This window comes from Pelmatolapia mariae, linkage group LG10_11, assembly GCF_036321145.2.
Source record: "Pelmatolapia mariae isolate MD_Pm_ZW linkage group LG10_11, Pm_UMD_F_2, whole genome shotgun sequence".
NCBI lineage: Eukaryota > Metazoa > Chordata > Actinopteri > Cichliformes > Cichlidae > Pelmatolapia > Pelmatolapia mariae.
The window spans coordinates 44,663,500-44,686,203 of record NC_086236.1 but is presented as its reverse complement, the minus strand read 5'-3'; the positions used below and the strand labels follow the sequence as shown (position 1 = coordinate 44,686,203).

Sequence of the window (22,704 nt, the reverse complement as noted above, 5' to 3'; positions counted from 1 at the left end):
GCTGGATACCACTCAGTTCTTCTGGTAAGACTCATCCAGACGAAGATAAGTGAGTGCAGGGTTTGACATGACAAGAAGAGGTTGGCAAAGAGAGCACTTTTCTGTGAACACAGAATTAAGGAACTGTCTGGAGTTTTTTGTTGGTTGTTTTTTTTTTTGTTTTGTTTTTTTTGGCTTAAGACTTTTATAGTGCGTGTTTGTGTGTGTGCGTGCGTGCGTACATGTAAGAGAGAGTGAGTTTGTAGGCAGGTGTGGCCTGTGCAAATTCCAGGCTAATGATAGGCTTACAGAATCTGACAGCCCAGTCAACAGTCTGTCTTTGACCCACAACCACTAAATGACAACACGCGAGATTACTGAAAAGATGGGGAGGTATAAAGTGTGTGTGTGTAGGGGTGGGTGGGTGGTGTTTCTTATAGGCTGCCTGGTTTTTATAAGACTGTCACTTGAGTGAGGGACTAGAAAGGGGTGGGAAAGAAAGGGAGGAGAAAGGCAGGAGGTTTTGGGAAAGAAGGGTAGACACGCTCGCATACTGACAGCTTGTTGGCAGCGTGCTTCTTCCCTCCTCCTCTCCTTCCCTCTCTCTGTGCGTCACCGTCAGACATAAGAGTGGTGGAGGCAGGAAGCTGGAGTTGAATCTGAAGTCTTCTCTGGATGAAACTTGCAGCACTGACAAGGTTACAGAGAAAACCAGACAGGGGAACATTCAGAGCGTAACAGAGGGCACAGTGCGAGATACTGCAAAGACTCCGAGATAACAGCAGAGACGAAACACCTCACACGAACGGTTCACGCATCAGGCTTCTTTGATGAACTCGGCGGCGATGCTGGTCTTCAAGTCCTGTCTTGGAAAGCTGGTATGAGTGGATGTGTGTGTGTGTCAGAGAGGGCAATGAGTGGGACTTTGTGGTTGTTTTGTGTGTGGTTTTGTTTCGGTTTGCATGGCAGCACCAATAGAAACATTTTTTCTTAAGTTAACTTTGTGTGGAGGATCCAAAAAAGCCTTTTGGACACTACACCTTTGTGTATGCTGCGTTCCAGTCTTCATAGGAGGTTTTGTGTTTGGACAGTTTTTTTTCTGCCACAGCTTAATCATTCTTTTATCCATGAAGTCAATCTCTTTTTTTTGTGAAACATTTGGATTATTTGAAAAAATTCCTACTACAAATCGAAGTATATGTATATGGATTTGGTAAATGGAGATGTAATGTTTGATTGTTTGTGATTGCTTAGAAACCCGACACGAGAAGTTCGAGAGGTAGTCTGGACAGAGAAGACAGTGGACTCCAGCCACCGGTAAGTTCCTTCTTCTTCATGTTTCTCATTAGTTAGTTATACCCATTCACATCAGGACAATAACTCACGGACATTCCTACAGGTGCGAGTTGAACTGTCTCGGTTTGTTTCTTTCTAAACTTTCACTGTCCAAATCATGTCCAATTTGCTGTCCCCGCCACTTTATAAATGGGAAGTTATTTTCCTGAAGTGTTTGTGTTTTTAACCACGGAGGATGTCTGATGAAGACGAATGTTGACGGAAGTCCGTGTTATGGTCAGACTCACTGCTGCGGCGTGTGTTTGTTTTCTTTTCAACTGACTGATTCAGGGACAGGAAGTGACCTGTTGAGGGTAAAGTCAGCAATGTGGGGTCAGTAGTTTCTCACAGCGTAACTGGATATTAATGGAAGGGTGTTGCACTCAGTCCCAGAGTGTCCTGGTGGCCGATTTTAGTGATTGTCCATCTGTAAATAAATACTTTGGAGTGTGAGAAGCAACTTTACTGGTAAAGGATGTAAGATCTGGGCACTGCTAGCAGCCGTTTGGTTGCACACAAAACACACAGAGTTACTGAGATATTTGCATCTTGCAACTTCTCCCCTTTCCTCCTGTTGTAATATCTAGTGTGTGTGTGTGTGTGTGTGTGTGTGCGCGTGTGTGTAACTGTATCCCAAAGCTGGAATCTCTGAAGCTGAACGCAGAGTTGCATGTTGATGTTATTTCCCCGATGCCAGCAGAAGTTGTTGCAGCAGTCTGAAGTTGCCATGAGTTAGATATTTCCGTCTCTGTAATTCATCTCACTGCTTGTCCTCCTCCTCCTCCTCCCATTGAATGGTTGTGGTTTGTGGTGGGAAAATCTCCCTCGTTCGTGTGTGTGTGTGTGTGTGTGTGCCTTGGTGGAGTATTTTTGGGTGTTGGTGGTTGTCAGACCACAACACTCTGATGGCACCATGGCTTTTGAGTCCTTCTGTGCTGTTTTCTCACACACACAAAACAACAGGGATGCAGTAAAAATACAATAAATTTAATTATGTAACATTCCTGGCATTTTGTTCTCACAACCATCACATCATGTAAACATGCTGCAGTTTTAAAATGCTAGCTCTAACAAAAGAAACACTTTGTTTTGTCATCCTTTTCCTGTCAAACAGAATATTTTTGTTACCATAAGTTACCCAACACAGGACCACACAGCACAAAATAACAGGCACAGCTCCTCTGCTGCAAATGACTGAGAGCTAGCTGTGTGCGAGCTGAGGCTCGGTGTCACATGACAAAGTAAATTGGATTCTGTGCTGAGGCCGCTGGTGGTTTAAAGCTGTGAAGTTCTAATTTCCTGCAAAGCTTCTGATTATGTCTGCGTCTGTGCAATCGCTAACCCAGTGCTTTGTTTTGTTGTTTGTTTGTTTGCGCAGACAGGAAACCAGCACATATACCAGCCCGTTGGCAAACCAGGTAATAGATGGGGCCTCAACTCCGCCACAATTACAGGAGGGCAACCACTATTGTTATTCGCTGTCTTCTCTTTCTCCCAAGATATGTAACTTACACATATACTGTCACACAGTGTAGCACGCTGTGTATCTCTGGCCTTTCTGAGGTCAGCGTCTGTCTGCAGGGTTTAGTCTGTGGTCACAGTAAGACAGATCCAGCTGTGAACCTGCTGGCCTGCTAGTGAGCACACCAACCTCTGGTTATATGGACTCAGACAGCATGTCATGTTCAGTATGTTCAGTGCGTAAATATACAGAGAAAAACAGAAACATATAGTAGCCAGTTGGGGGATGATTTTCCAGGATGGAATATCGTTTTTGTCCATTAAACGTTTCCTGATTCCTGATAGATACTAATGTAGAAGAAGAGAGGCGTTTCATACTTATAAATCAATCAAAACTTTATTCACACGACAATTTTAATACCACTTTGCAATTGAATGTTCTTTACAGAACAACATCAAATGCAGAAGAGAAAAAGAGGCTAAAAGGTGTGAAAAGAATTAGAAAGCATAGATACAATTCAAATAAAAACCAAATCTTAAGAGGTGACGCTTTGTTTGGCAAAAATTAGGCTGGAATTAATTATAATCTGTGTTGATAAGAAAGCTAAACTGAGAGCTGCTGCGAAACCAAAGTAAGCATCTGCCCACACTTCTTAGGAATAAATTGTGAGTAGAAATATTTTTGTACTTCACACGTTGTCGTATGTTGTTTCCTGCAGAGCATGTGGCCCCGCCAAAGAAACCCCCTCGACCTGGGGCCCAGTGCCAAGTAAGCAGCCTGGCCTGTCTAAATACTGGAGACAGTTACAATGATGGAGTCAAGGTACACACACACACACACACACACACACGTACATGAATGCACACGCTCCAAAGCAAAAATACGAGCAGAAATACACACTGAATGAATGAATGAATGAAATGCTCCTCCAGTAGCACATGGAGGGACACATTTACCAAGTGGACACAGTGCATGTTTTGAATGCTTGGAGCATTAATATTTACCCTTGTATCTTCTTTCCTTTGGCTGCTCCGTCTCTCTCTCTCTCTCTCTCTCCCCTCCCCCTCACCCCCATCCTTCTCCGGCACTCTGCCTTACTGTTGACCCCTAGCCCTGGCGGGTAAGCAGCACACCGTCTGTGTGTGTTTACTGTGCGTCTTGTCTCCTGTTCCATATTGTTCTCCTACTCCTCCATCAGCCCTTTGATTTCTTTGTCCAACAAATCACATTCTGTTGTAGTATTCATCTCTGCACTTCCGCTTGTCTGTTTTCCTGCTTATATTGTCTTCTCTCCTTTTCTCAGATCTAAGTGCTTTTAACTTTTATAGATTTTTTTTAATTTATTTGAGCACTAATTATATGCTTCTCTTTGTAATTAGTGGACAAGTGAGTCTTTAATAAGATTTAATCTTTTTTTCTTCCCCGGTTAAGAATTAAAAGGTTTTCCTCATCCTAATAAAATAGGGTCATATTTTTTACAGATTATAAAGCAGCTAGTTTTCAAATACTTATTTTTTTCTAGATAAATGCTTCAAGTGGTTTCAGTAGGTCATTGTGTGCACAGCGTTGTATTGTTTTCACTGTAGGCGGTGATTTACTGATTACCCAGAATTCAGGAAGGACTGGAAAAGCGAGGGCGTGAAGGGAGATGCAGAAAAAATGTGCAAAATGAAGTGAAATTGCAAAGAGGATTAGAGTTTATACATGCATGCATGCATGACTGCGGGCGAGAGAAAGTCTTTGTATTCAAGATGTGGGAAGTATACCTGCAGGTAGTGGTCAGGTGATGTCACTGATCAAGAGAGATGATGAAGAAAATGGAAAGACAGAAATGAGAAAGCGCTTTATGTTAGTGCAAGATGATGATTGGTTTATATGGCAGGTTCAGGAAGATGTGACCTCCTACGGGGAATCTGTATTTAATTAAAATCCTCAACTGATAGGTTTACAGCACAGGTTATGGCAGTGTGACACTGCCATCTAGTGGCCAAAGAATACCTCTACCTTTAGACAGTGTATCTGATATTCAGAGTGCTGGTGTTGTTCCTGGATCATCATAATTAATGTTGGCCCAGGTTCAACATTGCAAGTGACCAATCAAATTGTTATGATGTCATCGTCGACATGGAAACAAGACTTGCTGATGTCCACTTAGGAAAAAGTGCAAATAAGTGGGTGGAGAGGGTCAGGGTTAGGGTTATGGGGCTATGGCTATGGTTACGGTGTTAGGGTTAGAATCGATGGTGTGATGGTGTTTCCATGTCGCAAAACAATGGCATCACAACATGGGTATATCAGATGCACTGTCTTAACATAAGTAGAAACATAATAGATATTAATTCACTCATTAATCTACTTGTTTAACTCTAGGACCTTTCTCTTGATTATTATTACTTTACTTTGGACCTTTAAATGTATCTAGTGTGTAAGGCGGATGAACGTCTTTACAATCTAGCAGGATTTGTGGAGGTAAATGTTTTAACAAATGTTTTGTTTTCATCCACACTGTTTCAGCTGGTTTTTGTCATCACTCCCCACACTTCTTTCCCAGGTACACGTTCACTCAAAGAACCTCTCACTCACTGCTTTTTGTCTTCTTCTGTGGTTTAGCTGCAGCCTCAGGAGATAAGCCCGCCTCCCACCGCCAATCTGGATCGGTCGAATGACAAAGTGTACGAGAACGTGACGGGATTGGTCAAAGCTGTGATCGAGATGTCAAGCAAGATCCAGCCGGCTCCACCCGAGGAATACGTGCCCATGGTCAAGGTAACAGAGGCACAAACGGCAGTTTTTATTTCTCTGAAGTGGAGCTGCAGGCTTTGAGCTAAAAACTCAGCACAGTAGATCAAAGCAGCTCTGTGCAGTTTAATAACCGCTATGTCCTTGAGCACTGTGACGCACTGTTTCAGTTTAATTGGCCGGTTCAGCTTTCCAAGGACGGAATTTCGACACTTCTTCTACTCCTTCATGAATAATTTTTGCTTCATATATTAACCTGACTCTGCAGATAGCCTAAGCAGCTTTTCACCAAAGGGATTTAATAATTAGTTTTCCTTTGAGTCTTTTTGACAAAAATACATTTCATTTTATTTCTCCAAAGGGTTTTTTCACGTTGGTAGAAAGGGAAGAGCAGGGCAAACAGCCCGTATAGCTAACATTGGAGTGTTCATCCCTAACTCCAGAATGTTTAGCCAAGCTGCTAACCTTAAGAAGGGAATACAGCACTGTGTCGTTTCTGTCTTCTCTATTAGAAATTTCAGATTTTAGACAACTTAAAACAAACTATGTGAATTATTGATACCACATGTAAGCTGTCCTGTTGTGAAAAAAATGTGTGTGTTTCAGGATGTGGGTCTGGCACTGAGGACATTATTGGCCACAGTCGATGAGACTCTACCTCAACTTCCAGCCAGTACACACAGAGAGGTAGACACCGTTTTTACTAACAAGCATTCACTTTATGTTATTAAACAGTTTAATGATTGTTAATAAATCACGTTAAACCACATTATTGATCACACAGCTGCTCCAGCTTGTATTTTATTTTATACGGTTACGCTTTTCTTCACCAGATCGAGATGGCACAGAAGCTGCTGAACTCTGACTTGGCAGAACTGATTGCAAAGATGAAGTTAGCCCAACAATATGTGATGACCAGGTAGGTGCACAAACTAAAAGTATCAGAATATACACTCACTTTATTAGGTAAACCTTACACTGGCTTGGACAACCTTTTGGCCTCAGAACTACCTTAATTCTTCATGGCACAGATTCAACATGGTGCTGGAAACATTGCTCAGAGGTTTTGGTCCTTAGTGACATGACAGCATTACACAGCTGCTGCAGATTTGTCAGCTGCACATCTATGATGTGAATCTGCTTTTCTACCACATTACAGAAATACATTATTGGACTAAGACTGTGATTGTGAACGTCATTTGAGTACAGTGAAGTCATTGTTATGTTCAAGAAACCAGTTTGAGATGATTTGAGCTTTGTGACTTGGTGCATTATACTGCCACTTAGGTGGGCTGTGCCATTTAAATAATGCTCAGTTGGTACTAATGGGCCTAAGTGCACTGAGTTTCTGTCATGTGATTGGATGATTAGATATTTGCACTAACAAGTAGGTTGAACAAGATGTACCTGATAAAGTTGCCAGTGAGAGTGTGTGTCATGCTCACGTTCTTGATGCTGTCACGTCTGCACATATGATCATTAATACTGTACTAACTAGTAAAACTCTGATCTTGCATATATTTTGTATCGATGCTCCAAGCCTCCAGCAGGACTACAAGAAGCAGATGTTGACGGCGGCTCATGCTCTTGCTGTTGATGCCAAGAACTTGCTGGATGTTATTGACCAATCCCGGCTCAAGATGATGGCCCAGTCCCGCCCACACTAGCCCCATGTCGTCCAAGCTGACCAACAGGAGAGGGTGGCATCATCATGACTTCTAAAGACTCCTGGGTTCCAGACGTCAGTGGGTTGACGGAGGTGGCTGCTTTACAAATCAACGGCGAGAGCAGTGGCTCTGATAATCTGATAATGGTCCGTGATGAATCGTTAGAATTTTTTAATCCCGCTATAGCCGAGGTAATTAGTTCAACTGGGATTAAAATCTCCACCACTGTGACTTTCTGTATACGAGAACAGTGCAGAAACACTTCCTGAATCAGGGACTTGGCAGCTTCACTCTCTTCAGAGTGGAATACAGTGACGAGAGGAGGAAGAAAAAAATCTACTCGTGATTTTTTTTTTTTTTTTTTTTTAAGCTGTAAATCTGGATTTGGGATGAGCCAGATTCTGCAAGTTAGAGTTTTAAATGGATTCAAAACTTCCGACAGAAACGCTATCATGAAAGCTGGTGAGATCGGGTGGATTGCAACCCGATCTGCAACATATCTGCATGAAACTTCACTGTGGGATCTTAGACGTCGGCCGCCCCTGTTTGCTGACGTTCCGATTCCTGAATGGGAGCTCCTTTCTCCAATCAAATATCTCTACATCGCCATACACATCACATGTTTGTTATGTTTTGTTTTTTGGGCTTTTTTGGTGCCTCGGGTGGAACAGTAACAACAGTGTCGGTTTGGTCTTCTCCGACTCGTCATGCCTCCTACCATCTCTCTTTCTCTGTTTCCTCCGTCTCACCGTGTTTTATTTATAGACTCAAATTGCAGAGGAGGAGACAGAGGCAGGAACGTAAAAAAGCAGAATAGGCCTTGAGGACAGTCTAGTACCACTCTACTGCCTGAGGAAAGAAAACACTCTCCTCCCCTCTTCTCTCTATTTCACTCACTTTTCCTTTCTTTCACCCTTACTGCTGCCCCATTCCCACAGTCTTCCTCAGCTCCTCTCTGAGCCGCTTTTAAAGACTCCAAATGTGAAGACTTCAGCTCTGTGCGGGTAATCACCGCACACAGAAACCTCCCCTACTCGCACTCAGTTCAGTCTACTCTTTTTATCGATCAGCTCCATGTTTTTTGTGTTGTTTTGAGGAATCTTCGTCCTCTATACTGAAAAATGTTGAACTTTCAACCCCAGCAATTGACTGTGTAAAAAAAAAAAAAAAAAAAATTGGAAAAAATGTGTTCAGCGTGAGTGGCAGGATGCAGGATTGGTTCACGAGGAAGAAGACAGTGACACGTCTCAGAGTAGTCACTAATTTTGTGAGGATCGTGTCTCCTTTTCCTTTTTTCGTCTCCTCACATATAGTCCCAATATGAATCGTATGTTCATAATATAAGATTACATTAACTGTCCGATCACCCACTAGTGACACTTAAAGTATATTTCCCGGGGACATGAACAAACCTCATATCACATTTATGACTCCAACTCTCTTGTCAGGTGTAACACTTTAAAAATGCCCCCCCTCCCCGACTTAATAATAGTCCCCATGGAACCAAACACATGAAATGTGGAGCCACATGACTGGAACTTGTTTCTCAGACACAAAACACCGAACTGAAAATCACATTTGTCTTTGTTAATACTGACCCCATGTGGAGTGTCACATACTGCTATATGAAATATACTGGTGACTGTACTGGTATAGCATGACATACTGGTATAAAGAAGAGCATATTTGCACAGCACCAAAATAACACATCCTAAGTTGTTTCCTTTTTTGTTTGTTGTTTGTTTGTTTTTTATTATTATTATTTTTTAAGCCCGTTTTATCCAGATGTGATTTCCATGTTTAGCCAGCAACGAAACTATCAGATCGATCAATCTGCGTGTTATAGGGATAAAATAAATGTAAAACAGAGGAGAAAAAAAACCCCAAGCAAAACAATCTATTTTATTTCCTTGTTGTTGCGTAAATCTGCTCATGTTGGTATATTGTAAGCTATACTGGTGTGTATCACTGGTGAATTGTACAGAACTCGTACTAGTAAACACTGGTATTTATTTTGTCTTCTGGGCTAAGTAAGCCATCTTGTCAAATAGGAGGAAACAAAAAAAACAAAACAATGGAATAAAAATAATTATGAAATGAAATAAGTCTGTCCACTTTGTAGTTGATTGGGATTTATTTAAAGTGCCTTTTAGGATTAATATTTATAATTTCAAGTTAATGTTGGCGTAGATGTTTTTAAAGAGCATTCAGAAAATCATAAAGAAGAGAATTAGACTTTCTTACAATAAGAAAGGACACATTGCACTGTATATAACAATAATAGCCTGTTGTACAACAATGCTGTTGCTTGCACAAGCATGGATTTTAGTGTTAAGGATGGGCTGCTGAGGTTTCAGTGGAGATATGATGGTGGAAATGGCTGAAATCTTACAGCACCCGAAAGATCCCTGCTCAGGAAGGTGCACGTACCGGCCAGTGAACATCTACATGATTCAGAGAAGCCCTGGGAGAAAAAGCTTTGGTCAGATGAAACCAAAATGAGCTCTCAGGCATCTGCCTGACCAAAATTCCAAAATCCCTCCTGAGATGTGTCCAAACCTGGTGACCAACTACAAGAAACATCTTACCATTGTGCAGCCAACATGGGTTTCTCCATCAAGTACTAAGTCATGTTTTAGGATCAAATACTTTCACTCACTGACATGCAAATCAGTACATTTATTTTCTTGTTCTGTCTCTCTCTCTCCAATAAAATGAAGCTACGGTAAACTAAGGAAAATCATAAGCATTTTAGGCAACTAATGTCTATATTCATTCATTTTTGTAACTGGGCCGTCAATTCTTGAGCATAATAGACATTTTTGACCATCAAATATCCAGGAATACCAGATAAATCCACAGATTTCTGTCAGATAAGTTAGTATAAGCTTACTGCCTTTACCTTTTGTGGAATTAAAAGCTAAAGTCAATTTCTGACCCAGAGCCATTATTTAATATAGAAGACCCTTTAACGCGTACCAATTAGCTCTGTCTGTCAGTATCATAAATACTACGATATCTAATTGTGCATGTGGAGTACACAGTGATATTTTAAAAGCTTTTTGTTAAACAGTCTCGAATATAAACAGTATTTACAAGATGCATAAGATTCCAGGTAGTGTGGAGACGGGAGCGGTGTAGTTTGTATGGTTTGCACATCCCACTGAGCTCAGCGTGACAGCAGAAATCCCACACCGACAGTCACGAGCAGCAGTTTGGTGTTTCTGTTGATGGAGTCGGCTTTGCTGAAGTTACAGAAGTCATAGCTGCTGCAGCAGCTGACGGCGTTCCCGTTTCCGTTTGAGTCGACTGAGGCGGTGGAGGCAGCTCCTCTGCACGTGGCCCAGCTGGCACACTGCTTTGTTATGGCTGTCGCTGTATCTGAGCAGCACACAGACAAACAGCAGGGATTATATTTTCTACACTGAGACTGACCAAGAACTGAGTTTAATGAGTAAATGCCCTTCATAAAAATCCTACTACACAAAGGAACTTTAGAGGAATGTTTAGATTCATTTATACGTGCTACTAAACCTCTGTCAGGTTTCTTGATTGCACGTTGATGTTGTGAGATAAATTACCTAAAGTGTCGATGACGGTCATGCATGTGTTGAGAGGTGCTTTACACTCCTGGGTACTCTGGTTGCATTCTTCATTGGTTGCCGATGAGCTGCACACGTAGCACTTCAGTGGCAGCGCTGCAGATGTGAGGAACAAGAAAAACTGAAACTTGATTGAAAGGCAGATTTCTTTTTTAAAAAGAGAAGAGATAAACTACTGGTTTGAGGACTAGTAATGTTTCTGTCAGTCAGGCGTTACTGTGAAGGGCAGTTGAGTACGGTTCTGGTGTTAATACATAAACCTGCTGTGGGAATTAAATGGTGAAGGGCATTAGAGTTAAACGTCTGAAACTAGTGAATTATTAATCAAGATAAATCAGCGGAGACTAACACTGATATTTACAGCATGTCCTTCAGCAACACAGCCGGCCAACCTGATTACAAACTTCTCTTATTTCTGGGTAAAGGTGACATTGTAGACGGAGAAAAAACAGACTTACAGACGTCTGGAAACAACAGCGTGAGATACTTGTTCTTCATAAGCAGAAGGCTTGAAACTCATCACTGCACACTCGTAAGTTATTCGTCATTCTGGCAATTTCAAAATATATATGTATTTTTCAGATTTACTGAGCTGTCACCCTGTCTGTGGAAAACAAAAATTCCCATGACCTTTGACCTACAGTTTGAGCAGTCAGATGTTTATTACGTACCTGGAGAAAAGAGCAGGAAGAAGATCCCAAGCACAAGCAGCATCTTCCTAACTGGTGTTGAACTGTTCCCGACCGGAATGTCTGCAGTCTGCAGTTAAAGCTGTCGTGCCAAAAAGTGTGTGCGTGTATGTTTGTGTGTGTGTGTGTGGTGAAACTGTTCCACCCACATTAACACCATCATTACATGAAACGGGAAGCATTTAATAAAAGTTACCGTTTGTTGCTATGTGGGTTAGGGTTGGTATTTTTGCTGGTTTCACAGATACTTGCTCTGTTTATCTTCTTTATCTTTCTCTTGTTAATCACAGGCACAGACTTAACATCAGGCGGTGAAACTTTGTCTCTGCAGGCTGAGGCATAATTTAAGTACAGTCTGAGGATTTGTTGGCTTTTTTTTCTTCACCAAGAGGAAACTTTCATTTCTCTCGACCAATCGCCTCTATCAAACTATGGAAAAGGAGAGAAACAACCTAATGTAAATATAAGCTCCTAATAAGTTAATGAGTGAAGGTGTGGTTACAATGAAACCACGATTTTAGAAATAGCGCATCGTTCAGAATACATTACCCACATTTGTTTGGCTTTCTTCTGACTCCTGCAAACTCTGTCAAAGTTTAATCTATAAATATATTAGTTCTTACCACGAATTATTAACAGTACACAAACTGTGACCTTTAACAAAAATCCACAGGAACACTAGTTATTGTGAATAAAACTAAAATTGGCAATATGCAGTACTGCTATCATTTCTTTATATTTTAATAGGTATAAGGATGATACATGATATAGGACCTACAGAGCTCTTCTTTGGCTGTTGGCTGCCTTTTGTTCTATTCTCTGTCAAAATGATCCCACGCTGATTCCATTATGTTGCAGTTCGAGTGTTTCATTGTGGGTTTTTCTATCCAGGTATGTTTTTACTGCACTAGCAGTGTGTTTGGGATCATTATCATGACGGACAGTGAAGATGGTTTCCAGACGGTATTACATAGTGGATCAAAATCTAATAGTACCTTTCTGTGTTCATAATCGTGTGTTGAGTGGCTTGAAAATGGTCAGGTACAAGGACTGGACTGAAGGTGAGTAAAAAAGCAGTAAACTGTGAAAGAGCTTCAGAAAGGCTGGAGAACTAGTTCTTAAGACCACTTAAAGAATTTACAAAAAAAGTCTGGCTCCTTGGAGGCAAAATATATAGAAATGAGGGGTGGAAGATTTTTGCATAGTAATGTACACAAATATATAGATTTTGTAGATTTTTAAAATATTCACGAATGTGGCTGTCAATCATATTTGTTTAAAGTGTCAGTAATACACACACATCCCTTTAAAATGTAAATTGTTTGACCTCATCCATTCTGAGATCAAACCTGAGAGACACATTTTAAATATTTATTTATTGACTGAGTCAGCTGGCTAAAAACACCTAGAAACCAGTCGAGCTGTTATGTATTAAATCTGTATAGAATTAAAGCATTTAAGGCTTGCCTGGGCAGAGCCACGAGTACTCAGGCTGTGCTTATTGAACACAATATAGATACAATCATGGAGAAGCTCGCGACTCTGCAACAGGAAATCAATAGACCTGGAGACCAGTGATGGACATTAGATCAGCCTAGATCACCCTAAACCAAACCCAAACAACCACTATCTTCACACGGCCTCCCCTCACCAGCTCGGAGCTCCAGGGCCGAAGATGGAACAACAATTTCTCAGAGATTACAAGACGGTGCATGACTCGCTGCTTTATCCTCCTACTTCCTCAAGGTCACCTGTGTCGGCTTGGGGATTGTTGACTTTTGCTTAAAACTAGGTGAAAGGGCACTCTCTCTTGAGTTGGATACAGGATACACACACGCACACATACACATGTACTCAGACACAGATATACAGTCACGTATTATTTTTTTTATAGTGTAAGGTGTGAAGATTCATGTGCTTCATTGTGCTCTCAAACTGCTCTCCCATTAGGAGCTCAGTGTGGGTGGAGTTCTTTTTTCCCTCCTCTTCCCTCATGTATTGTGCATTTCATTGTTTTTCTTACCATCCTACCTCACTCTGACGTGTCTTACCAACGTCATGTTTGTGCAATGTATGTACGGTCGGAAGGGGTCCTATTTCACTGCATGTACGTGTAACATTGATAGTGACGATTAAACGGCTTAATCAGTCAATTTACATTTACAATTCCAGTTTATTTGAAACAAAACAAAACAATGAACAGGCAGAGTGCATTACTAAAACATAAAAAACAGCAATTTTGAAGTAAATGTTTGTGTTCGAGCAGTTCAGTCAGAAATCAGCACTGAGTTTAATGCAGCGGGCCTGCGAGCACAGTAAAAAGCTTCAGATGGACTGACAGTGCTGTGTGAAAAGTAATAGACTTCTTTTAATGAAGCAGATGTGCTGTATGCTTTTATCTTTTATATTTCTTTTTATGTGCTAATTTGACAAAGTTAGTCTTTTTCAAATCAGTTTGCAGTAAACTGACAGGAAAACTAACTCGGCATGTACAACTTGATAGTGAATAGGAAGACTTTATCTCATGCCATTTAAGATGAACAAAAGAAGCATCACTGGAGGTGCCCTATGATGCATTGGACTTGACCTCTAACACAGACCAATCAGCATCCAGGGTGTGGCTAAAGCACAGCATCATGCTTCAAATAAAAAATAGCCAAACATTGCAGATCGATTCTTCTCATTGTTGTTATAAAGATAGATTGTGTGTTGATAAGGAAAATAATGTTTACAGTTTGTGGAAAAATGTGCAAAAAGAAGTCCACATCTCACTGTGTAGCAGTTTAAATGTTACAGTTCTCTGTATTTTACCCCATTGTTTCCATATTGTGATTGAAGCTGCATTATGTAGTCTGATTAATATGTTTCCAGAATCGGTGCCTCCTAGCAGCCCAGCTGGCAGGGACTTTCTCCAATGGGATATGAGGCAGGGTTAACAGGCACTGCATTCTGCAGAAAGTTGGCTTTTAATGAGGAGAGATAAAATGCTAAAATAACCTGTTTGAGATTAAAATTGAGCTGATGTGGGACAAAGTGTCCCTACAAGATACATAAGGATTCTTCTGAACTGTGAATCATGTGAAGCTCAGTGACAGAAAGACTAATTGTTGAATCACCGAGTTGAAGGATTAATCCTTCGCAGCGTACCCAAACACTCCAGCTCCCTCATGTTTGTATAAAGAGAAGGATCCGGCAAATAAATCCATGTTACAAGCGCTGATGTGATGCTGCAGAAATCATTTGTGAAAGGTCACCCAGCACAAAATGTACAGCAGAGATGTTGATAGATGAAGGAGCCGAGTCAAAGCAGCAGTAAAGGGGAAGCTTCATCAATGCCAAGCAAAAAGCAGCAGCAGCGCCGCGAATATGCAGCAGTGCAGAGTCTGAATCGGTCAGGAGCTGCTGTGGCACACATGTGGGCATGTGTCCTGCCTGTGTCTCTGTTTTACATCCCCAAGGCTCATTAGTTCACATCTGTTTTGTTTTTTTTAAGCTGATCTTTCGAGTTCTGAAAAGACGAGCTTGTCTTCTCCTCACTGAGTCTTCACTTTCTTGGTGTGAGGGACGGGGTCTCGTTTTCTGGGTTTGGAGGCGAAACGGCTGGTGCAGACATGAGTGAGACAAAAGCAAGAGAGTACTGCTGTTATTTTGGAAATACAAATTGATTAGTGAGTATGTATGTACACAAACAGAAAAGAAGAAAGGCTCAAGAGTTTCTAAAACATCAATATATGGCGTGTACTTGAAAATAATACGACTTAAAGTCACTGGGATTATCTTGAATATGAGTATGCATATTGTAGTATTTGAATGTCGTGTTTATTATCTGTATTTGTGACGTACAATCAGCAAAGCAGCTGTACTGGAGTACCTACAATATACTCAACCAGACTCTAGGCAAACCTAGGAACAAGGCCTTGATGAATCATCTAACAAGGAGGCGAGGCACGACAGAAGTTGCTCACTTAATCTGTCTCTATCATCATCATATCTCTGTTACTATGCCAACCATAAAGTCATTGGACCAAACAGGAAGCACTCTGTTTCACACTGGAACAGGTTTGTTTAGGCTGCGTACTGCCTGAGTGCAAGGAATCCTTTTCTGGTCACTCAGTAAGGGCGTGAAAACTATCGACACTGCCGAAATCAAAACACAGCTGGGTGTCCTCTTAGTGGTAAAATTAATAGCACTATGAAAATACTTGAAAACTAAATGAAACCAGAATACTTACAGAATACTTCAAAACGTTCTAAAACTTGTTTTTTAAAAAGTACTTTGATATACTCTCACCAGCCAGTTTGTTAGGTACACCTGTTCAACTGCCTGTTAATACAAATATCTAATCAGCCATCACATGGCAGCAACTCAATGCAATTTAAGCACTTAGACACGGTCCAGATGACCTGCTGAAGTTCAAACACGGCATGAGAATGGGGAAGAAAGATAATTTGACTTTGAACGTGACGTGGTTGTTGGCCTGGTCTGAGTATTTCAGGAACTGTTGATCATCTTAGACAAACGTCTCTAAAGAGAAAATATCCAGTGAGCAGCAGTTCTCTGGGACAAAGTGTCTTGTTGAGGTCAGAGGACAGTGGGGAACAGCCAGACTGCTTTGAGCTGATAGAAAAGCAAAAGTAACTCAAATAATCACTCATTACAACCAAGGTATGCAGAAGAGCATCTCTGCACACATGGCATGTTGAACCTTGAAGGAGATGGGCTACGGCAGCAGAAGATCACATTAGGTGCAACTAATGTCAGCTAAGAACAGGAAACTGAGGTTAGAGTCTGCCTGGGTTCATCAAAACACTGCAGCCTACCTGAGTACTGTGGCTCACAACATTCACTTCACTTCAATTTTCTTTATTCAGCACCACATTACAACAACAGTTGCCTCAAGGTGCTTTATTTTTTAGGGTAAAGACCCTACAACAATGCAAAGAAAACAGAGAAAACCCCAACTATCATATGACCTCCTAAATCCCTCTATGACCACATTGTACCATGAACCATGTCACAAAAATCCAATCTTGTCTAACTCAGTTCCCTGTACTCAAATGAACTCCACAATTACCAGATCTTAATCCAGTAGATCACCTTTGGGATGTGGTGGAATGGGAGATTCACATCAAGGATGTGCAGCCGACATATCTGCAGCAAATCTATCATATCAATATTGACCAAAATCTCACATTAATGTTCCCAGCACCTTAATGAATTTGTGCCACAAAGAATTTAGACAGTTCTGAAGGAAAAAGGGGGTAAAACATCTTAATAGCAAAGTGTAACTAATAAAGTGGCCAGTGAGTGTTTTTGCTCCTTGTGTGTTTGGGACTGTGGTATTATTTTTGGGTCATCGTACCTTCGCTGGTAGAGGTAGAGAAAGAAGAGGAGCTCATCTCTGAAGCAGGAAAGTTGATGCGAGGAAGAGAAGGATCCAGAGGAGGGAAAAAAGGAGGCACAGGAGCACAGATCTGAAATCAGCGTGTTGACTCCCTGTTGGAGACGAGAGAGGATAGCTGACCGAACTGAATCGCTTTAACACAAAACGCAGCACAAAGGAAACCTGCTGATGCTGCTTGTGAATGAGCTCAAGAAATACTCACCCTGTACATCAACACTGTCCCCTGCAGGTGACTCACAGACTTCAGCTGTCCCACAGTAGAAAGTGAACAAACAAGGGAGGGGGGAGGAGGTTTGGTTTGTTTTAATTTTTAACATACAAATTTTAGCCAAAGAAAATATTTCTGAAGTGTTGCTGTTTAGCTGCCACACAAACCTTGTGGTTAATGTAGAGCTGAGGGGCCATAGACAGGAAGCCAAAGGCGTACACTCCTGAGACGAGGAGGCAGGTATTAGAAAATTAAGAACAGCACACAAGTTATAAATACAAAAGTAAATAATAGTAAAACTCAAAGTCAAATGTATCTATATAGCACATTTAAAACAACAACTCTTGACCAAGGTTCTGTAAATGTAAGATAATCAAAAGAGATAAAAACATAGGAAGAGATGATTACATTTAAGAAACGGGGAATAAAATGAGGAGATTTGAGACAAATAAAAGTGGTGCAAACTCATCTTATTTAAAAGCCAAGGAATAAAAGTGGGTTTTCAGATGGGTTTTGAAAGTGTCTAATGTTGGGGAGGTCCTGATGTGAAGCGGCAGTTTGTTCCGCAGTTTAGGAGCAGTCACAGCAAAGGCCCGGTCTCCTCTGTGCTTTAATCGGGACCTCGGGACAGCTAGGATCATTTGATCAGCAGACCTCAGTGATCTTGCCGGAGCGTGCCAATTCAAAAGATGAGAAAGGTATGAGAGCGCTAACCTGTGCAACGCCTTAAAAACAAATAATAAAATCTTAAAATAAATAAATTAAAAAACTAACTGGCAGCCAGTGTAAGGATGCTAGTATGAGAGATATGTAGTCTCACTTGTATGTGCCAGTTAGTGACTGACAGACTGACACCTGGGTAAAGACATAGATAGCTCTCTCAAAGTCTCTAAAACAGAGGAATGGCTTCACTTTTGCAAGTAGCCGGAGATGAAAGAAACTGGTCCTGATTACAGCATTGATCTATTTACCAAATGTTAGATTAGTGTCAAAAATCACTCCTAAGTTCTTTGCAAAGGTTTTTTTTTCTTTTTATAAACTTCTAGGGCCAAAGGGCCAAAGTCGTAGTGGTCACAGGGACCAAACACAATGACCTCTGTTTTCTGTTCATTTAAGTTAAGAAAGTTTAAAGCCACCCATGCCTTAACATCCTCCAAACAAAACCCTTCAGAGGATTCACAGATTTACGTTTCAGTGGTAGGCAAATCTGTGAGTCGTCAGCATAACAATAAAAATAAGATGCCATTTTTTTTGTTTTTTTTAATTGAGCCCATAGGGAGTAGTAAGGTTAGTTTTAAGGAAAGGTTATTAAGAATTAAGTACTGTACTTCTTCTAGATAATCTTTGGGGATGGATGCAAGAAAACTCACCAGTCACCAGAGTGCTGATCAGCCAGGAATAGTAACTATCAATGAAACAATCAGAGGATTTTCAGTGTATAAATAATAACCATTCCATACCAACTTTATTCATTAAGCTCTTTAAAAAACAAAACTACATCAGACACAAAGTCCTATACACAAAAATAGATAAATACACTCCAAACTATGAAAGGTAAAAACAGCTATAACACAATAAAAATGAACAAGATCAATGTCTAATGTTGGGTCAAAGGCCAAAGAGTATGAATGTGTTTTAAGATGAGTTTTAAAAATAGACAACGTAGATGTCAGGCAGCTATGGATGAAACCTAAAATTTAAGAAACATTCAGATCTGACGAGAATCTTTAAAAGGTGACTTTTTAAAGGAGGTTGGCACAAATGTGAAGTCTGGCAGCTCTTTAATAATGACAAATTAAGTAGCGAAGAGATGAATTTGATGATTGGCTCACCTCTTTTGGCGTAAGTAGGCCAGAGAGAAAACGGCTCCACTGATGCACAGGGGATACACCAAGTAGGACAAGTATCTGGACGCCTCGAGGGAAAAGCCAAAGATGAAAATGTAAAAGTGAAAGAAAGCCCGAGGGAGAATATTAAAGGAGCCATGAAACAAACTGACTGATACCTGTGTGTCGTACTCTACTGTCTTTCTCTCCTCTTCATCCAGTTTATTAACCTACACAGCAAGACAAATCACGCCTTGTATGATGCATTCTTCCACACTGCTGTGAACACAGATGTGCAAGTGCTCCATACTCACATGAAGCTTGTTGCCTTTACACTGTATCTGGATCTTAAATACTGTAAACACCTTCCACACCTGGTGGGATAAGCGATTACTGGTTTATAACTCTCTGTTTTGATCTTTATTTGAATCTAATTTGTCTGAGCAACACCAGATATACTAATAACTACCTCCGCACATGCTCCCAGTCCGACAGGAAGGAGCACCAGCAGGCTGGTTTCCTCCAGAAGATAGAGGAAAATCAACAAAGTACCGAGACTACGCCACAGAACTGAAAACGAAGGAAGGAATTCAACATTTTCTGAGCTGATCGATGCCACGCATAATTTTTTTTCCTAACATGATTATTGTCACCTGTCTTCCTCGATACCCCCGCCATGCTCTTCTTTTTCCTCCATGAGCTGATGTCATTTTTAAGAGCCAGAAACTCACAGATCAGCTGTTGGAAAAAAGGAAATAAAGCATTTAGAAAAGAAATTACATTTCTTTCCACAAAGTCCGTGTTAATATGCTCTCTTACTTGCAAAGCTGTGATGAAAGCAGTCAGCACTAACAGGTAGAGGTTGGATCCCACCAGAGCTTCTTTAATTTCATCGATGTTTTCATCTGTGAAGCCTGGAGACACAAAGAAGCAACGGATGAGCTCATTTTGATGAGCTGAGGTATTATTTGGGTTGTATTTGAGTACAAATAAAAGCTACCACATATAATTAATATGGTATAATTTAATTATATAATTAAGATTAATGAATCATCATAATGCCTTAAATCATATGTCTGTTATATAAATAGTTCACCGAATTGCTGCAGGGAATAAACCATGTCCTGTAGGTGGACCCAAAACCTGAATCCTCTCAGAGAGATTCCCTCATAGGACACAGTGAGAGGGAGCTGAACGGTGCCGCTGCTGATCTCCTATCGGTGAATGGATAAACGGATATGTGCACATGCTAATTTTAAATCAGCAAAAAAAGAAAAAAAATCAAAATAAAGAAGTGTCTGTTAAAGTTTACTAGAAAAAGCTTCCTGTACCATGAGGTCTCTGACTCTGAAGTTGAGCTCATTAACCATCAGCAGAGGGAGGTACATCATCTGTCTGCCTTCCTGAGAGCTGCAGAGAAAAGCAGGAAGGTTCTTTAATTCAAAGTGATCCTTGTTTTCACCCTGGGAAATTTGCAGGAAATTTGTGAACACATTTACACATCCATACACTTAAACAACTTACCCTGAGGCACCTTAATGGTAGCAACTGAGAGGTCTAACAGGTTTACTTTGCCTTTAAATTCCAGCCTACTGAGAGATTACAGAGTCTACCAGTAACTGTTTGTAGCTTGTGATCCAGATCTAGAGGATCATCTTTTACAGATAAGAGAACTTTTTTCTAATTTTCATTATTTTTCTTTAATTAATATAAAGGAAAATCTACTAAAGACTAAAGAATTATTTGGCAAGCGAGCAGTTACAAAGGGCCACACCTATTTAATTATTTACCTTTGTGATGATACTTTTACTGCACCAGACACTGTTTCTAAAGCGGACTTTCTTCTAGATGTTTTTCAATATATATTGCGCCCTTTGAATAATAATACAGCACCTGCAACAAAACACCAGAGTGTGTTTGATTTTCTGTCAGAAGTATCTGTTCCTCTCAGCCTTTCGGTGCCACTGCAGCAGCAAAACAGCAGAAGTCAGCAGCACGCTGACAGCTCACCTGGCTTTGACCTCCAAAGCTTCATCTGACTTACACTCTCATGTAGCGGCGCACGTCACTGGGAAGCCCAGCCTTTGTGAAGGTGAAGTCCTCTGACATGACAGTGAGTGACAGGTGGGGTCTCCAGTGGGATACAGGGTTCTCAGATCTCGGCTTCTGGGTGGAACCAAATAAATAAATAAATAATGCACTGTGTAGGCAGCTGGGCCCCATAAAAAGGCCACATTATATAGAATATATGTAAAGGCAACATGCTGGGTGAAATATGAAGCAGTCCTGAGTGATGATGTACCTTCTCCTTGTCTTTCTGGACGTCGGTGCGTGAGGGGGTGATGTAGGTGGTGAGTTGGACTGCATAGTGGACCTCTCTGCTGTCCTCCAAAGGTGAAACGCCAGCCTTGTGCACATAAACAACTGCAAAGAGGGTGCCATTATCCCGAGTCTCTCCTGGCAGAGAGACATGCACCTTTCTGTGGAGAGAGAGATAGGCATGAAGAATAGAAACTGCGTGTTTTAGGCCTTCATAAACAATCAAATATACTAATCATTACTGCGTACTTGCAGCATACTGTGACTGCCATTATTGTGACTGAGACTGTCACTATGATCAGTGGTTGGTAAAGTCTTTTGATAACTATATATTTATATGACTAAAGATTTATGTTGCAATAACTGCGATGCTGCTACCATTATGTTAAAAAATAAATAAATAATTTTTCAGATTGTTGGTCTGCTCCTGTGCAGTTAACAACATGTCAAACCCACCTCTCAAATCTTGAGTGAGGGTCGAACGGGTCTATTTTTACAGCGAGCTCGAGGGGGCTGTTGTCTGGCACGAGACAGGTAAAAACACTCATCTGAATAAAGGAGAAGACGAGATGTTAAAAACAAGGTTTCCATCTTAGTTTGAGGTTCCTTTCAAAATGAAAGGGATGCTGCTGCAGAAATCTAAGCTGGAGCGATGAGATAATCCTGACTGTGCTTCAAATGTGTGTCTGTTTTATAGATTTCACAAAGTAAACACCTGCAAACAAAACGATCTATCAATATTTTCATGAAGAGGCTATGGGGAAACGTTTATCCATTGAAAATGCCATAGTTTTAAAGTAGATGTGCACAAAAACGACACAAACCTAAATGCCAAATGAAAATTTATCATATTTGTCTCTAACTACCATGTAGACAGTGCACTTTAGCAATAAGGGCTTCTTGCTGAGCAGCACATGGACAGATTTTTTTTTACTGTTATTCTCGTGTAAATGATCAAACCTATGGATCTGGATCTCAGAGATTTGCCATCAGGAATAAGACAAGCTCTAACCTGTAGTCTGGGTCTGACTGCCAGATAGGAGGTGATGCAGTGCTCTCCTCTCCCTCCATCGCAGGATTTGGTGTTTAGGAAACCGTACAACAGCCAGGCGGTGTGGAGCATGTAAACCACAAACACCCCGAGCAGCAGCTTAGCGATGGAGCTCCTCTTACTGCCGCTGTCCGCAGGTTTGGAGTAACAAGACGGGAACATGGCAGCCAAGCGACTCAGAGTTTCACCCGCAAAATACTGAACATTTAAAGAAATTAATTTTTAAAAAATGGACGCGGTCTGGTTCGGGATTGTAACTGTAACAATGCAATCCCCACGCTTCCTCTCTGATTCACCATCTTCCGGTTATCCGCATCCAGCAGAAGATGCTGATGCTGACAAAAACCTCCGCGGCTGCGCCCACACCGCTTTTACCACTGAGCCCACAAGGAGAAAAATAATTAATTAAAACATTATTATAG

At 41.0% G+C, this 22,704-nt stretch overlaps 2 protein-coding genes across 9 annotated transcripts in view; one reads left to right on the top strand and one right to left on the bottom strand.

Moving 5' to 3' along the window:
* The window catches only part of LOC134637093 (focal adhesion kinase 1-like), a 63,911-nt gene extending 54,644 nt beyond the window's left edge, over positions 1–9,267 (top strand). For all 6 annotated transcript variants that reach the window (XM_063487433.1, XM_063487432.1, XM_063487430.1 and 3 more), the window contains 7 exons: positions 1,234–1,296; positions 2,693–2,732; positions 3,495–3,598; positions 5,387–5,542; positions 6,122–6,202; positions 6,349–6,434; positions 7,056–9,267. In XM_063487433.1, the coding sequence (XP_063343503.1) occupies positions 1,234–1,296; positions 2,693–2,732; positions 3,495–3,598; positions 5,387–5,542; positions 6,122–6,202; positions 6,349–6,434; positions 7,056–7,182 (657 nt within the window). In that variant the 3' untranslated portion in view covers positions 7,183–9,267. The remainder of the gene's footprint in view (positions 1–1,233; positions 1,297–2,692; positions 2,733–3,494; positions 3,599–5,386; positions 5,543–6,121; positions 6,203–6,348; positions 6,435–7,055) is intronic.
* A 4,365-nt stretch (positions 9,268–13,632) lies between these two features.
* Positions 13,633–22,621, bottom strand: LOC134636112 (lipid scramblase CLPTM1L). Of its 3 annotated transcripts, none has more exons than XM_063485932.1 (17): positions 22,244–22,621; positions 21,688–21,779; positions 21,215–21,392; positions 20,957–21,075; positions 20,244–20,322; positions 20,009–20,126; positions 19,732–19,826; positions 19,566–19,650; positions 19,382–19,482; positions 19,227–19,286; positions 19,092–19,142; positions 18,919–19,001; positions 18,457–18,491; positions 17,254–17,309; positions 17,081–17,125; positions 16,837–16,970; positions 13,633–15,073 (listed from the first exon to the last, which is right to left on the bottom strand). In XM_063485932.1, exons 1-17 carry the CDS (start codon positions 22,442–22,444, stop codon positions 15,007–15,009), a joined length of 1,599 nt encoding a protein of 532 aa, XP_063342002.1. In that variant the 5' UTR covers positions 22,445–22,621; the 3' UTR covers positions 13,633–15,006. The 3 variants fall into 3 exon arrangements, with proteins under 3 accessions (XP_063342002.1, XP_063342001.1, XP_063342003.1); XM_063485931.1 differs by having other exon boundaries at positions 20,957–21,078; positions 22,244–22,620; XM_063485933.1 differs by lacking the exon at positions 21,688–21,779 and having other exon boundaries at positions 20,957–21,078; positions 22,244–22,411.
* Positions 22,622–22,704: the final 83 nt, after the last annotated feature.